Genomic DNA, 14,821 nt, shown 5'->3' with positions numbered 1-14,821 from the left:
TTCCCATATCTGGATCCACCACTGACCAGAATGGACACTGCAGTCTAGGAATAAGAAGACGGCTAGGAATGGAAAGGGCAGCTGCGAAGAACTGGAAAATACTGAAGAGCAAAGGCATACAACTGAGCACTAAAGTCAGAATTGTTCAGGTCTTCTGTTCCCAATTACCATGTGTGGAAGAGAAGAGCCTTTTCAGTGTGGCACTCTATCTGCATCACTCCCCCCCCCCCTCCCCCAATAAAATCCATCACTGTCATTTTACAGTGTCAAGGAAGGGCACTTTATTTTCCCCTGATGTCTTCAGATCCTTACACTGCTTGATCTTGTGCTGCCTTTCCCGCTTCCATGGTAGTTTGTCATCATTTATCACGTCTTACACCATTACCTTGTTAAATCACAAAAATATCAATTCCAAGAGCACCAAGCCGACAGCTATAATTGTTGGAAGGCTAAAGAAACCTAAGAAATGACTACACACTAATGTTGCCTATAACCTGATGATCTGCCCAAGGAAATAGGCTGGTTTAATATTAGTGATTTGTTTTTACTCTGTAAACCCAATTACATGAATTTTTTTTTAAAAAAACAGACGTGTGGAGCAAAACCCACAAATTGATGGAGAAGGAACCTGTAATACTCGCCTTCCCTATATGCTTATTGTTCTTTCACCGAGAGTGCCTGAAAAAGGCTACAGTTGCATCCAGGCAGACTTAAACGACTAGATACTCACAGGTTTTGTTCCTGTCTATACCAGCTCCACAGGTTAGTTTACTTTAACTCAGCATAAAATTGCAAAGAATAGGAACAAACTCTGAGACTTTTCAGTCAGTCTGGATGTGCCTTCTATAGTCATATTTATGCTTCTCCTAAAACACTAGACCACCATTAATAAAACAGTATTTCATCTCACATCCCTCATGCCAATAATATTCCTGGCTTTAAAAAAAAAGCTTAGGCTTTAAATATATATTGTTCAGGCAATTATACCCATAGCTTTTGACAAAATAACTCAACATCTACTATTTAAAGATGGATGTGTGTGTGCATGTGTAATTTTTACAAAATAACTCAACATCTACTATTTAAAGCTGGGTGTATGTGCACGTGTGTATGTAATTTTATTACTCTTTAAATTTTACACAAAATTTATGGCCCACTATCCTTAACGGATAAGCAAAAGCTTTCATTTGTTTTATTCAAGGACAAAAGCATCTTCAATCTATTCCAGTCTTATAGGAAACCATTAAATTTACAGGGAACAAACTCTTGACACTAGGATGGCCTTAAATTCAACCTTTTCCCGATTAGACATTAAAGAGGCCACACTGCAATTAGTTCTTAATCTATGATACTCAGATAGCCAGATACCCCTGCCTTTCACTTTCTGTGCCTTCCCTTCCTTCTCCAGATCTCCAAATTCACACTCAAGTATCATTCAGCATTTTAAGATGCTCTTCTTAAAATTTCCACAAAATACAATTTAGGATTGTTTTGGAAGAGGAAGATTAGTCATTTCTTCATTACCCTAAAACCATACATTCCAATAATTAATTTTTCATTTAAAATATCTTAGCATTATTCTTGATTATTCATCTTAGATTGTTCATTTTATTGGTATCCCAATTCCCCCAACCGCAACCCCACCCCAAATGGGACTAAAAACAGCTTGATTAAAACTCATTCTGGAGTCTGAATATCAATGTATACTTTCCCCTCTAATTTATTTTTGCCATACAAAGATTATAATGACCCCCCATTCCCACCCTGTCCGTTTACAACAAAGTTGAGTGATCAATCACCATGTACAGAACAAAATCCTTCAGAGTTCATAGTCTGTTAGTACACGGCTTTAGATGACAGTGGACCTTGGGCAGAGATGATCCACTGTGTAGCTGATGAATGGGAACCAGATTTCCATAAAGACATCCTTTTTCATTTCTCCTGTTCAGCTGAACACAAGATATTAACTTTTCTACTAAGGCAGCCCACCAAAGTTTCTCTAATCAACTGATAAGACCCTCCTCCGATTGCTATACCCTCCGTATCTCAGCTTGAACAGCACTTGGCATCACAGAGATTAATTGTTCATATGGCAAATCTGTATTGTCCGCACCAAACACCAACAGAATTAATAAAGTATCTCAAAACTGTATATCATTTCCTGGTCCAGGAAAGAATCTCATCCCAAAATAGGAGTCTGGGACAATGAATCCGAGTATGTTTCTCCACGACTGCTCCCCCATCTATCAAACAGAGCAGTATTAATATGGTGCAACAAAACAGAATAAAGATGTCATTTCTGGGTAGATTTTATAACACTTTCCTTGGAAAGAGCACAAAATGATCTGTATGGGAGAAGTTGACCAAATAGAATCACAGAGTTGGAAGAGACCACAAGGGCCATCCAGTCCAAGCCCCTGCCATGCAGGAAATCTCAATCAAAGCATCCCTGACAGATGGCCATCCAGCCTCTGCTTAAAGACCTCTAAGGAAGGGGACTCCACTACACTCCAAGGGAATTTGTTCCACTGTCGAACAGCCCTTACTGTCAGGGAGATCCTTCTAATGCTGAGGTGGAATCTCTTTTCCAGTAGCTTGCATCCATTGCTCCATTGGGTCCTAGTCTCTAGAATAGCAGAAAACAAATGTGCCAAGCTTTACCTCAGATCTCTACAACATCCAGGTATCTAAATCCAGAAAAGCAAATTTGGAATCCATAAAATTAATGAGGTGGTTCCCTTCCCCCCCCCCCCAAATCCAAGCAGTTTGGATTTATTAAAATTAATCTGCAGGCCAACCTCCAGAATTTATCCTGAATTTATTCGGAATTTGCTATCAAGGTGATTTGTAAGAAAGAGGAGCATATCATCAGTAAATACATTAATCTTACATTGAATCTTATTAATGTAAATACCTGTTAAGCCTGGATGGGAATCTGATTAGGGAAGTAAAAAAGTTCTAATGCCAAGGCAAACAGGATTGGCAAAAGAGAGCATCCTTGACCTGGATAGATTGAATCACAGCTGTTGACAGATACAAGGGCTTGTTATCATTCACATGTACTACAAACAGTGGACATGGTGTCTCCCATTTTCACGTGCTCTAGCAGTACAAGTAAGTACTGTATAGCCATTTCATATTATCAAAGACTTTGAGAACATCTAATGACCATGCTTATACAACTGAGCATAATGGATTAAGGACTTCATCACATGGGGCTGCCAAAGCAGAATTACAGCAGGACAGTAACATCTATGGCCATACCACATCACACAAAGCTGTGTCTGTCCTATAGTTCCAGGAACAGCCACCCACCTATTCCTGGAACTCTCCTTTTCATTGCCAGGCAAAATTGGTCAATGCCTCCCAATTTCACTGCTTCTCTATTATTGCTTCATGTGGGATAAGTTCCTCTCTCTGCATTTCCAATATGCAGGCAGTCATGTGGTGCAAGTGGGTGCGATTATGCTTCTCTCCCTCGCTATTCCCATGCAGGCTGTTTTTCTTTCTTTTCTTCTTTTTACTTAATTGCTGTAACCCGCACAATGAACAATACATACTTTTTAAAATAAAGACTTGAAAGGCATGCTGGGAAGGACATAGGGCAGAAAGGAAGGGCCATGAAGGCTGGTGTGCAAAAGACAGAGCCTGGGACTGTGGCAGCACCATGGCACTTTTGAAGAGCTGTGCAAAAATGACTGTCCCCAAACTGGTATCTTGCTTTTCCTATATTAACATGATTGCGGCATTTTAGCCTGGTGCGGTAAAGTCCTATGTGTAGGAATTTTCTTTTGGCCAGGGCCAAATATTGACCAGGGATGAAGCCACATTGATCATGATGGACATAATTCATTAAGACTTATTCAGCTGAATATCTTAGATCTTCAGTAAGGCCCCCAATCTGAGAGACATATTCTTTTCACATATCACATTCTCCTGTTGTATATTTTCTGATATGAAATATGATAGTGCCTAATAGAGCTCTTTATACACTCAGAGCCTTTAAATCACTTTCTTCTGCCCAATTTCTTTGGTGTGAAATCAGCACTAAGGTCTCAGTTAAAGACTTTCCACAGTCCAAACATTTACCTTGGATCTCCCCTAATTGCATTCGTTAGTGCGTAGAGTCACCTCTGACTAAGGTTCATTTGACATTATAAAGATATACTTTCTCTTTATCAGGATTCTTCAGTCAAAAAAGAAAGGCTTTCCTGCTATAGATATTGTGTTCTTACATGTCAAACATTTAAATACAGTCGGCCCTTCTTATACACGGGTTTTTTATACACGGATTCAAGCATCCACGGCTTGAAAATGTTCCCAAAAAGTATAAATTTCAAATATCAAACCTTGATTTTCCATTTTTTATAAGGGACACCATTTTGCTATGTCATTATATTTAATGGGACTTGAGCATACGCAGATTTTGTTATACACGGGGGATCTTGGAGCCAAACCCCAGCATATAACAAGGGTCCACTGTAGTTTCCCCATGTGTTTTCCTGATAACAGGTGAGCTGGTTCCTACATGTCGATGTCTGTGTCAGTCTTAAAATATGAGAAATGATTGGAGCACTTTCTACACTCCAGGCATTTAAACATTTTCTCTTTGACGTCACATAAGATGTCAGCTCCTACCAACACCTTTCCCACGTTCCAGTCATTTCCATTATTTCTCTCTTGTGTGAGTTGCTCAACAACATGTGGAGCCTCACACTATATTATGACTGATATAATTTCCTCATTCGAAGTAGCTAAAGATTTCCCCCCCGTGTGATTTGCTTGATGGCGGGTGAGATGCATCTTTCGACTGAAACTTTTTCCACACTCTGAGCACTTGAATGGTTTCTCCCCAGTGTGCGTCACTTGATGACGGGTGAGGCCTGTTTTCTGAGTGAAACTTTTCCCACATTCCAAGCATTTAAATGGTTTTTCCCCTGTGTGTGTTGTTTGATGACGACTAAGGTCCATTTTCCAGCTGAAGCTCTTTCCACACTCCAAACACTTGAATGGTCTCTCCCCTGTGTGCATTGCTTGGTGATGAGTGAGACTTCTTTTCTGACTGAAACTTTTTCCACACTCAAGACAATTAAATGGTTTCTCCCCTGTGTGAGTTGCTAGATGATAAGTGAGACCTGTCTTCCAACTGAAACTTTTCCCACACTCCAAGCATTTAAATGGTTTCTCTCCTGTGTGTGTTGCTTGATGATAAGTGAGGCCTGTCTTCTGAGTGAAACATTTCCCACATTCTAAGCATTTAAATGGTTTCTCCCCTGTGTGAGTAGCTTGGTGACGACTGAGGTCTATCTTCCAACTGAAACTCTTTCCACACTCTGAGCATTTAAATGGCTTCTCCCCAGAGTGCATAACTTGATGATGAGTGAGATTTCTTTTCTGACTGAAACTTTTCCCACACTCCAAGCATTTAAACAGTTTTTCCCCTACGTGAATTGCTTGATGACGAATAAGGTCCATCTTCCAATTAAAGCTCTTTTCACATTCCAAGCATTTAAATGGTTTCTCTCCTGTATGCGTTGCTTGATGATACGTGAGGCCTGTCTTCCAACGAAAACTTTTTCCACACTCCAAGCATTTAAATGGTTTCTCTCCTGTGTGTGTTGCTAGATGATATGTGAGGCCTGTCTTCCAACTGAAACTTTTCCCACACTCTGAGCATTTAAATGGTTTCTCCCCTGTGTGCATTGCTTGATGACAAGAGAGGCCTGCTTTCCGACTGAAACTTTTCCCACATTCTGAGCACTTAAATGGTTTTTCCCCTGTGTGCATTGCTTGATGGTGAGTAAGGCTTATTTTCCAAAAGAAACTTTTCCCACAGTCCAAACATTCAAATGGTTTCTCCTCTGTATGTGTTGCTTGATGATGTGTGAGCTTTCTTTTCTGACTGAAACTTTTCCCACACTCCAAGCATTTAAATGGTTTTTCTCCTGTGTGAGTTGCCTGATGACAAGTGAGGCTTCTTTTCTGACTGAATCTTTTGCCACATTCTGAGCATTTAAATGGTTTCTGTCCTGTGTGGGTTCTTATATGATCCAAAAGGTGTGACCTCCGGCTTAGACTCTTTCCACACCACAAACATTTAAATGGTTTTTCCCCTGTGTGGGTTCTTTGGTGTATCATGAGGTGTGATCTCCAGACAAAGCTGTTTCCACATTCCAAGCACTTAAATGGTTTCTCTTTCGTTTGAATGCTTTCATGGGAAATCAGACACTTCCTAAAACTGGTGGACTTTCCACAGTTACCACCTTTGTAAGATTTCTCTATTGTGTTGGTTCTCCTATGAAGATTAAGGCTGGCTTTACAGCTGGAGAGCCCCTCACATGCAACGCAAGTACATTTATGCTGTTCTTTTCCTTTCTGTGTTATTTCTTGATGTGAGATTCCAAAGATGTCATCAATCCAGTATGATTCTTCTTCATTCTCAATCTCTTGCCCATCTCCACCTTAAAAGGAGACAAACAAAGAGTCACAGTATAAGGGAGAACTGGATACTGAAGTCATACTGTTAACACATTTTCTTAGCTTATATCCATTTGCATCAATTTGAGGAGGCCACTGGAGAGAAAGAGATGACACTCCAGAACTTCTCTATTGGTTCTCCTGAGAGACCAGCTTTGTTGAGCCCTTCCTCTATTTACTTTCTCGAAAGCTATTTTTTCTAAGAACTTTGTAATCTTGTTTCCTGCTTCCTCTTTACTATATCACTTCCCTTCCTTTGTTTGTCATTCCTTATTACACTGTAAAAATGAGTGCAGGTATGGGAACTTCCACTTGTCTCACCATTACCACCAATTGTGAAGACGTGACCTTTACAAGCCCACCTCTGCCAAAACCAAATGTGGAGACCTCTATGTATCCCATTCTCTCATTATCACAAAAGTGCTGCCTTTTTTCAAACATTTACTTCTCTTGCTGAAACCACTTGTTGAGCTTTTCCAATTGTCGTTGTGGTTCCTGTGTGGGAGATTTTATTCCTTTAACCCAGGGGTGGGCAACTGCAAATGCAGCAGGGGCTATTTTTTCATCCTGCACCTGTTTGGTGAGCTACAGCAGCCCATTTCAGCATGCACAAAGTGAGCCCTATTGGTGCAGTAGTTAAATGCCTGTACTGCAGCCACTCACTCACAAACCACAAGGTTGTGAGTTCAATACCTGTCAGGGGATCAGGGTCCGACTCAGCCTGGTATTCTTCTGAATTTGCTAAAATGTGTACCCAGCTTGATGAGGGCAATTAATGTACACGTTGTAAACCTCTTATGGAGTGCTTAAGTGGACTGATAAGCAGTATAGAAATGTACTTGCTATTGCTACGTGATCACTAACCTGACATGCTGGAAGAAAATGGCTACATCTGCACTGCAGGATTGATGCAGTTCCACACCGCTTTAACTGCCATGGCTCAATGCTATGAAATTCTGGGCTCTATAGTTTTAAGATATTTAGCCTTCTCTGTCAGAGCTCTGGTGCCACAACAATCCACAAATCCCAAGATTCTATAGCAGGGAGCCATGGCAGTTGAAGCATTGTTAAACCATTATTTCTGGAGTGCAGATGCAGTAAATGACTCAGAATCCTTTAATGTATCAACATTGAAAATAAGATGTGATGGATCCCCTCTCCAGGCTAGCCCTGCAGTTTCAAACCTTTGGGCTCCTGTTTACCACCTTTCCCCCTTTCCCCTCAAGATCCCACCCTGGATTGGGTACCTAGGCCTCATAGTGATCTCTTTGTAGTCCTGTGGTGTGTAGCTCTGTGGGTTCACTGTGATAAGTGTAACTAGATTCTCTCTCAAGATCTAAAAATAACAGTCGGACACAGTTGTAAAAAAAGAACAAGCTGAAATTGATTAATAGACACTTAGATCAAACATTAAGCCCTGAACTATTTAATCATTTACAGCTCCCCAAAATCCTATTTGGTTCCTCCACTAGCTGACAATCCTATCTCTATTTGTCTCTATGCCATCCTTCCCCCATCTCTCTGCAACCTATCACTAGACCATTGTTCCTCTATCTGCCTTCTGTCAGAAACAAGCCTCAGTTCTGGATTCTTTTCCTTCACTGGCCCTGCTTCACAGCATTTCCCAAGCTGTGATTCACTGGCATCAACCAAGCTTGCCTAGCTCCTCCCTTCACAAAACAGCTCAGATGTTATTTAATTTGATAAGCCACAAGAGAAAGGCAGACTTACCCAGAGAGGACATGAGACCCAAATTCCGCTCCATCACTTCCCAGTGAAGGGCCTTTTGGCCTGGATCCAGCAGGGCCCACTCCTCCTCAGTGAAATACACAGCCACGTCTTCAAATGTCACCTGAAGAAAGACACATTATCCCTAAGAAGAAAAGGCCCAGGGACATGCAGTCCAACCTACTGCCATGCAGGATAACATTATCAAAACACTCCCAAAAGATGGCCATCCAGCCTCTGTTTAAAAACCTCCAAAGAAGAAGACTCCACCACTCTCCGAGGCATTGTTTTCCACTGCTGAAGAGCTCATACCATTCAGCAGGAAGTTCTTCCTATGGTTTTAGTAGAATATCTTTTCCTGTAGTTTGAATCCATTGCTCCAGGTCCTATTCTCTGAAGTAGCAAAAAACTAGCTTCCTTCATTCTCAATATGACATCCCTTCAAATGTTTAAACATGGCTATCATGTCACCCCTTACCCTTCTCTTCTCCAGGCTGAACATACCCAGCTCCCTAAGCCTCTCCTCATAAGGCATGGTTTCCAGATTTTCCCCCATTCTGGTTGCCCTCCTCTGGACACGCTCCAGCTTCTCAACATCCTTTTTTAATTGTGGTGTGTAGAACTGGACACAGTATTCCAGGTGAGGCCTGATCAAAGCAGAATAGAGTGGTACTATTACTTCCCTCAATCTAGACACTGTACTCCTATTAATGCAGCATAGAACTGCATTGGCTTTTTTTTAGCATTGCCACATCTTTAAATCTTTACACTACAGCATTTACTAGTCAGCTTTGACAGAAAGCAAAGACAAACATCGAAACACACAGGGGATACAAGTACCCAACAGCTTTCCTTCTTGGCCCACTGAAGATCCTATCCCCTACCTGATCAGGTCCCACAGAAACTGTTCTGCGACCATCACTGTGTAGAGAGGAGCTTTTGTATTTTGGACATGTCCTTACTGCATCTCCTGTGTGGAACAGAAAACAAACAAACAAAAGGGACGGTTACTTGCCATTCACTGTTTCTGATTCAAGATTTTGCACACTCATGCAAACATTTACTGAATGCCATAACATTTACTAAAGAGAAGAAAGTATGTTTGCCAGAGTGGAAACTAGAGAGGGGTCTTAAGGCTTGTGCAGCAAAAGTAATTACAGCAATACGTATAGTAATTCTCTCTTCTACACAACCATTAAAAGTACAGGAGCCATCTCCAGTTTTCAGTCTGGCAACCCTAGAAAAAGGTCTTCAGTGAAGCAGCATAAGTATATTATTGGAAGTAGATATGGTAGCATCAGGAATTTGACAAAACAGGTTTCATAAAATGCAATTGCATACATTCAATCCAATAAATATATTACACTGTATGTTTGCTGCAAGACATGTGTAACAAAGCAGGTGCAACATTTTATGTTTAAAATAATAATAATAATAATAATAATAATATTTATTTATATGCCGCCCAATCACTGGGAATCCGGGCGGCTTACAACAGAGGGGATAATAGACGGTTCCCTGCCCTCAGGCTTACAATCTAAAGACATGACACAAAAGGTGAAGGGAATGGTGAGGGGGGAAGGGGATCAGGTCCAGCAGTTCTTCTCTCCCTCTGAGGCCTGGACCAAGGCAGATGGACCGGAGGGAGGGCTCTTCTTCTTCAGGCTTTTAAGTTAGATACACACATACAAACTACTGGAAGGTAACAGGCTAGCAGAAAATGTCTTAATAAACATATACAAAACAAACAAGTGGCTCAGGGAGGTGTTATGGGCTGGGTAATGTATTTTGCAAGCTTCAGGCTCTGGATTGAGATATCAAATATAAATTATTTTAAAATAAGGTTCACAGTAATTATTATTATGTGGTTTCAAGTAATTTTGGCAGTCCTAAAGCAAACTTACTACAGAGGTTGGTCAGAGAGGACCTGGAGGATCTCCAGATGCCTAGAGAAACCTTCCTCTCCCCTCCCTGAGGGACAAAGGTAAGTAAAATCATGGTTACCAATATGGCAGAAACAGGGCGAGGGGCAACCTAGATTCATTTGCCATTTATGAAGGAATTGTAAAGTACAAAAATAGAGGCATCATAGTCATGGCATATTGACTCCACACCCTTGTTCTGCATATTAATAGGCTAGAGGGGAGGGAGGACTTTCTGGACCATAGGGGATACATTGCAGGCACCAAGATTTTCCCTGCGTAGGAAGGGACCACGGGCTAAATTGGACTGTAAGACCACCTGGTCTCAAAATTACCAATCCACAGAAGCACCTCTTCCACTGATCTTTCTTCCCTTATACCCATGAGGATAACAAGAACAAGCACTTCACACAACCCAAGTATTTAATCATATTCAGGAGCAGGGAGCCAAGCATAAAAGCCCCCCCCCTTAACCTTTACCTATTGAATGGGATTCTCCGTCCTTGTCATGCACACTCCCCTTCCTCTCAGAAGGACGATTCTCTACCGCAGTAACCTCATCCACATACCAGTCCTGCACCAGAAAAAGCAGTAACATTAAAAAAGGGGGAGTGGGAATTAGGATTGGAAAAAATGGAAGAGGATAAGGTCTGGGTAAACCATCCCCTACTTTAGATAACTTCCGGAAAAAAGGAAGGAAGTACAGTGGGCCCTCCACATTCGCTGGGGTTAGGGGCACAGGGCCCCCATGAAAGTGAAAAAGCTGCAAATAAAAAACTATTCTTTTTTTACCTGGGAGAACACCTCTTTAAGAGTTGCTAGGTCCTCCACCGCAGCTCTATGGCCATGATCTGGCAGAGGTTGACCATACAATCACACTGAAGGAGCTACAAATGCCTAGAGAAGTGTTTTCTCTAGGAATCTCTAGCTGCTGCAGTGTGACTCTATGGTCAATTTCTGGCAGAGTTGCATTGGAGGACCTACAGATTCCTAGAGAGAACATATTAATAAATCTATGAAAATTCAAAGGCACAAATGTGGAGGGCCAACTGTGGTGCAGAGCTTTATATCATCATCACTAGTATAGTCAATTCTGTGCCACATATTTCCCAAGACTGGGACTCCAAGTGGCTTGCAGTAATTAAAACAAGTAGAAATAAAAACAAAAAAGATTTTGAAAATGCAAAAATGCGAGCTAAACAGTAATTAAGCTATTTGTAAAACTAAAACCATTAAAGACATATTGATCAAAAGACCAAGATAATACAACAGAACCACAAATTATTAAAAGTCCCTGTATGGTTTTCAGGAGGCTTCTGGAATAAAAAACGTTTTCACATGGAGATGGGAAGACAGCAAGGAGAAAGCCAGACCGATGTCCTAACGGATAACGGCTCCAGATGCTGGGAGCAGCCACAAGAAACGTCCTCTCCCACAGCTGCACAAAACATGTCCAGGAGGTGGCAGAACCTCGTATGGGAGAACACAGCCCTTCATGGACCTGAGTCATGTGAGGCTTTTTAGGTCAAAATCAGACCTTTGGATTATGCCTGGAATCAAACTGACAACCAAAAGAGAAGTTGTGAAGAAGAGGACTGTATGTTCCCTGTAAACAGTCCCAGCTAACCATCTGGATTTAGGTCTTGGGACCAAAGATAGTGTCTGAACATTCTTCAAATGCAAACCTATGTACAGCGTGTTCCAGTAATCCAAATTTTATACAGCTGGCCCTCCACATTCATGAAGGTTAAGGGCACATGATCCCCATGAATATGGAACCCCCCCCATGGAAGCCAGTTAAAGGGTGGGATGGGCGGGGAAGAGGAGCAGGCACACACACTCCTCTTTTTCCCCTTCTCCCCAATCCCTTTCCTGGGTGGGTCAGTCCCTGGGGAAGGGAGTGATCTGAGTGGGGAAGGGACAGGGTTGGTATGCGCACCCTTCCCAGCTTCTCCATCCTGGGCTCCCCCCGCTCCGAATGGAAAAGCCTGGAAGGGAAGAGAAGTGCACATGCACCCAGCCTTGATCTAGCGAATAATCAAAATCATGACTGTCAAAGCCATGAATGTGGCAGGCTGAGTCTATAACTAAGTTACCGTATATGTCATTGTAGCCAAATCAGTACGCTTCAGGAACATGTGCAATAGGCATACTTGTCTAAGCTGTACAAATGCACCAAATCAGAAAACTGAGCAGCCAGGCTGCAAGCCATACATTTCAAGGAGAATGTAGGCCCACCCATTCCTGCCTTTTGGCTGAACAGGAGCCCCTGACTTCATTGGCACTGAAAAAACAATGCAGCATGAAACTGCTTTAACTGCCATGGCTCAATGCTATGGGATTCTGGGATTTGGAGCTTTGTGAGAGATTCAGCCTTCCCTGTCAGAGAGATCTGGTACCACAACAAACTGCACACCCAGGATTCCACAGAATGGAGCCATACAGTTAAAGTGGTGTCAAACTGCATTGTTTCTGCAGTGCAGATGCAATCCCTGTTTCTTGTCTGGGTTAAGTCTAAATTTGTTTTCAAGAATTTTTGCACATAAATATCCCTGACCTTTTGGAGTGACCCACTCTTCTTACCTGCTGCTCTTGTTTTATCTCTTTTGCTTGACTCAGGATGAAGCCCTCTGCCAAGGCCACTGCCTGGGAACTGGTCTCTGCTCCACACTCTCTCACCCAGACCTCCATCTCTGGGGGAAGGACAGCCAGGAACTGCTCAAGGATTACCAGGTCCAGCATCTGAGCCTTGGTGTGTCTCTCTGGCTTCAGCCACTGGCAGCAGAGATAGTAGAGCTGGCTGCAAATGCCTCGGGGCCCCAAAGCCTCTTGGTAGCCAAACTGTCTGAAGCGCTGGCGCTGGCCATCTGAGCTGAGCCTATCCTCTCTCAGACTTTTCTTCACCATGGTTCTGCCTCTGTACTTAGCCGGAACAGTGAGAAGGGCCTTTCCTACCTCACAGCGAGCTGAGTCTAGCTTTTCCAACTTGGAGCTGTTCTCCCAGGCAGTTTCTAATGGGGCGAAGGAACATTTTCCTCTCTTGCCAGATTCATCGCAGACAAAGAGTGGTAAAATTACTGGAAACACTAAAGCCTCTGAAGAAGCAAAGCTGTTCTATGAATGAGCTGTCCTGATGACCTTCTCAAGGCAGGGAATTGCTTCATAACTGATTCCAAGTTGGAAAGTGGCTCATTTCTCTGTATAAAAGAAAATTACTGTGATTCAAGAGAAACAAAAGGCAGTGGGGAAGTATTTCATTCCTAGCCAAAAATGTAAACCACCATACAATGCAGCAACCTTCCACTTGCTCTGTCCCTAAAAACTCACTGCCTCACTGTCTCTTCACCTGTGAATCCCTCCCCATCTATAAAACTGTAGCAGAAATTCATGTTTCTTTTTTTACCTTTCACATGGCCAGGCCAAGACATTTTACTGCCAGAGGCAATGGACAAGATGGGCACACCCCTTATCACTACATAAATCATATAAAAATGAGGGAGAGGACTCTAGTGACCCCTGTAAGACTAACTGATCTGTTGCCCTTTTGATGGAAAGCTGAACCGTGTAAACTACACAATTTGCCCAATTTAAAAAGGAAGAGCTGCGTTGGCTTTCTGGTTAAAGTGGTGACAAACTGCATTAAATTTGCAGTGTGGATGCAGCCTAGGAGCAGCTTTTAAGACAGAAAGTCCTGCTCTACTCTGAGCTTCTGGTCAGTCAGTTTGAAAAGTTGCTCCTAGATTGCTCTTCCTTGAGGGGCTTACAGGTGGGTGACCAGCTGTCCTAACTGCAAAGGAGAAGTACTGCAAAGTGTAGGGCATTCAAGGGAAAAAAGAGTGGATATTACAAAAATAAAAGCTAAAAACATCCATACAAATATAAATATAAACCCTGCAAATGTGGAAGGATGGATGTATATCCGCTGGGGTCAGGGGCACAGGACCCCCGTGAATGTGGGAAAACCCACACATAACAAACACTTGTTTTTACCCAAGAGAGCACTCTCTAGGAATCTCTAGGTCCTCCAGGGCATAGAGTTGCGCTGGAGGACCTAGATATTCCTAGAGAGAACATATTAATCATATCTCTGAATAATCAAATCCACAAATACCAAAGCTGCAAATACGGAGGGATGAGTGTACATACTTTATGTTAACATACAGTACTTACATTGACCTCTGGATAAGTCGAATCAAGGTATCTTTTGGGGGGGGGTCAATTTTGCTTTTTAAACTTTAATTTCTAAGACTTCTACATGATGAGTATAGACAGAAATATAGACAGACAGAAATACAGACGACGCTTCTCAGTCCCGCTGGGCAGAGCTCCTCGGAGGCGAAACAGAGGCCAAGGGGCTCCTCCAGTTCTCCTCTGCTGCTGCAGCTCCTTCCTCAGGTGGTCCCTCCTCCTTCTCTGACACAGGAAGGCCACTCTCCGCCTTGGCCTTGCCCCAGCTTCTTCCGGTTCTCTGTGTCTCAGGGTGTTTGGTTCCCCAACTTTAGTCCTCCAGATTTATTTACTTTTTGGGGGGACTTCAACTCCCAGAATTCCTGGCCATTGCTCAAGGAGGCCAGGGCTTCTGGGAGTTGAAGTCCAAAAAAACCATTGAGGAACAAAGTTTGGTGCGTCCTAGAGCGTCGGACGGAAGTTAAAGCGGGGTTCGGGCTCGACTCCGCCTCTTCCGGTCACGTGTG

At 42.5% G+C, this 14,821-nt stretch overlaps 1 protein-coding gene across 1 annotated transcript; it reads right to left on the bottom strand.

Moving 5' to 3' along the window:
• Window positions 1–4,362: 4,362 nt before the first annotated feature.
• LOC121921846 (oocyte zinc finger protein XlCOF6-like) lies at window positions 4,363–14,621 on the bottom strand. Its single transcript, XM_042450467.1, has 6 exons — window positions 14,298–14,621; window positions 12,711–13,324; window positions 10,608–10,701; window positions 9,090–9,175; window positions 8,209–8,329; window positions 4,363–6,461 (listed from the first exon to the last, which is right to left on the bottom strand). The coding sequence occupies exons 2-6, from the start codon at window positions 13,032–13,034 to the stop codon at window positions 4,717–4,719; spliced, it is 2,370 nt and encodes a 789-aa protein (XP_042306401.1). The 5' UTR covers window positions 13,035–13,324; window positions 14,298–14,621; the 3' UTR covers window positions 4,363–4,716.
• Window positions 14,622–14,821: the final 200 nt, after the last annotated feature.

This window comes from Sceloporus undulatus, chromosome 2 (assembly GCF_019175285.1).
Source record: "Sceloporus undulatus isolate JIND9_A2432 ecotype Alabama chromosome 2, SceUnd_v1.1, whole genome shotgun sequence".
NCBI lineage: Eukaryota > Metazoa > Chordata > Lepidosauria > Squamata > Phrynosomatidae > Sceloporus > Sceloporus undulatus.
This window is presented reverse-complemented; position numbering and strand designations above follow the sequence as displayed.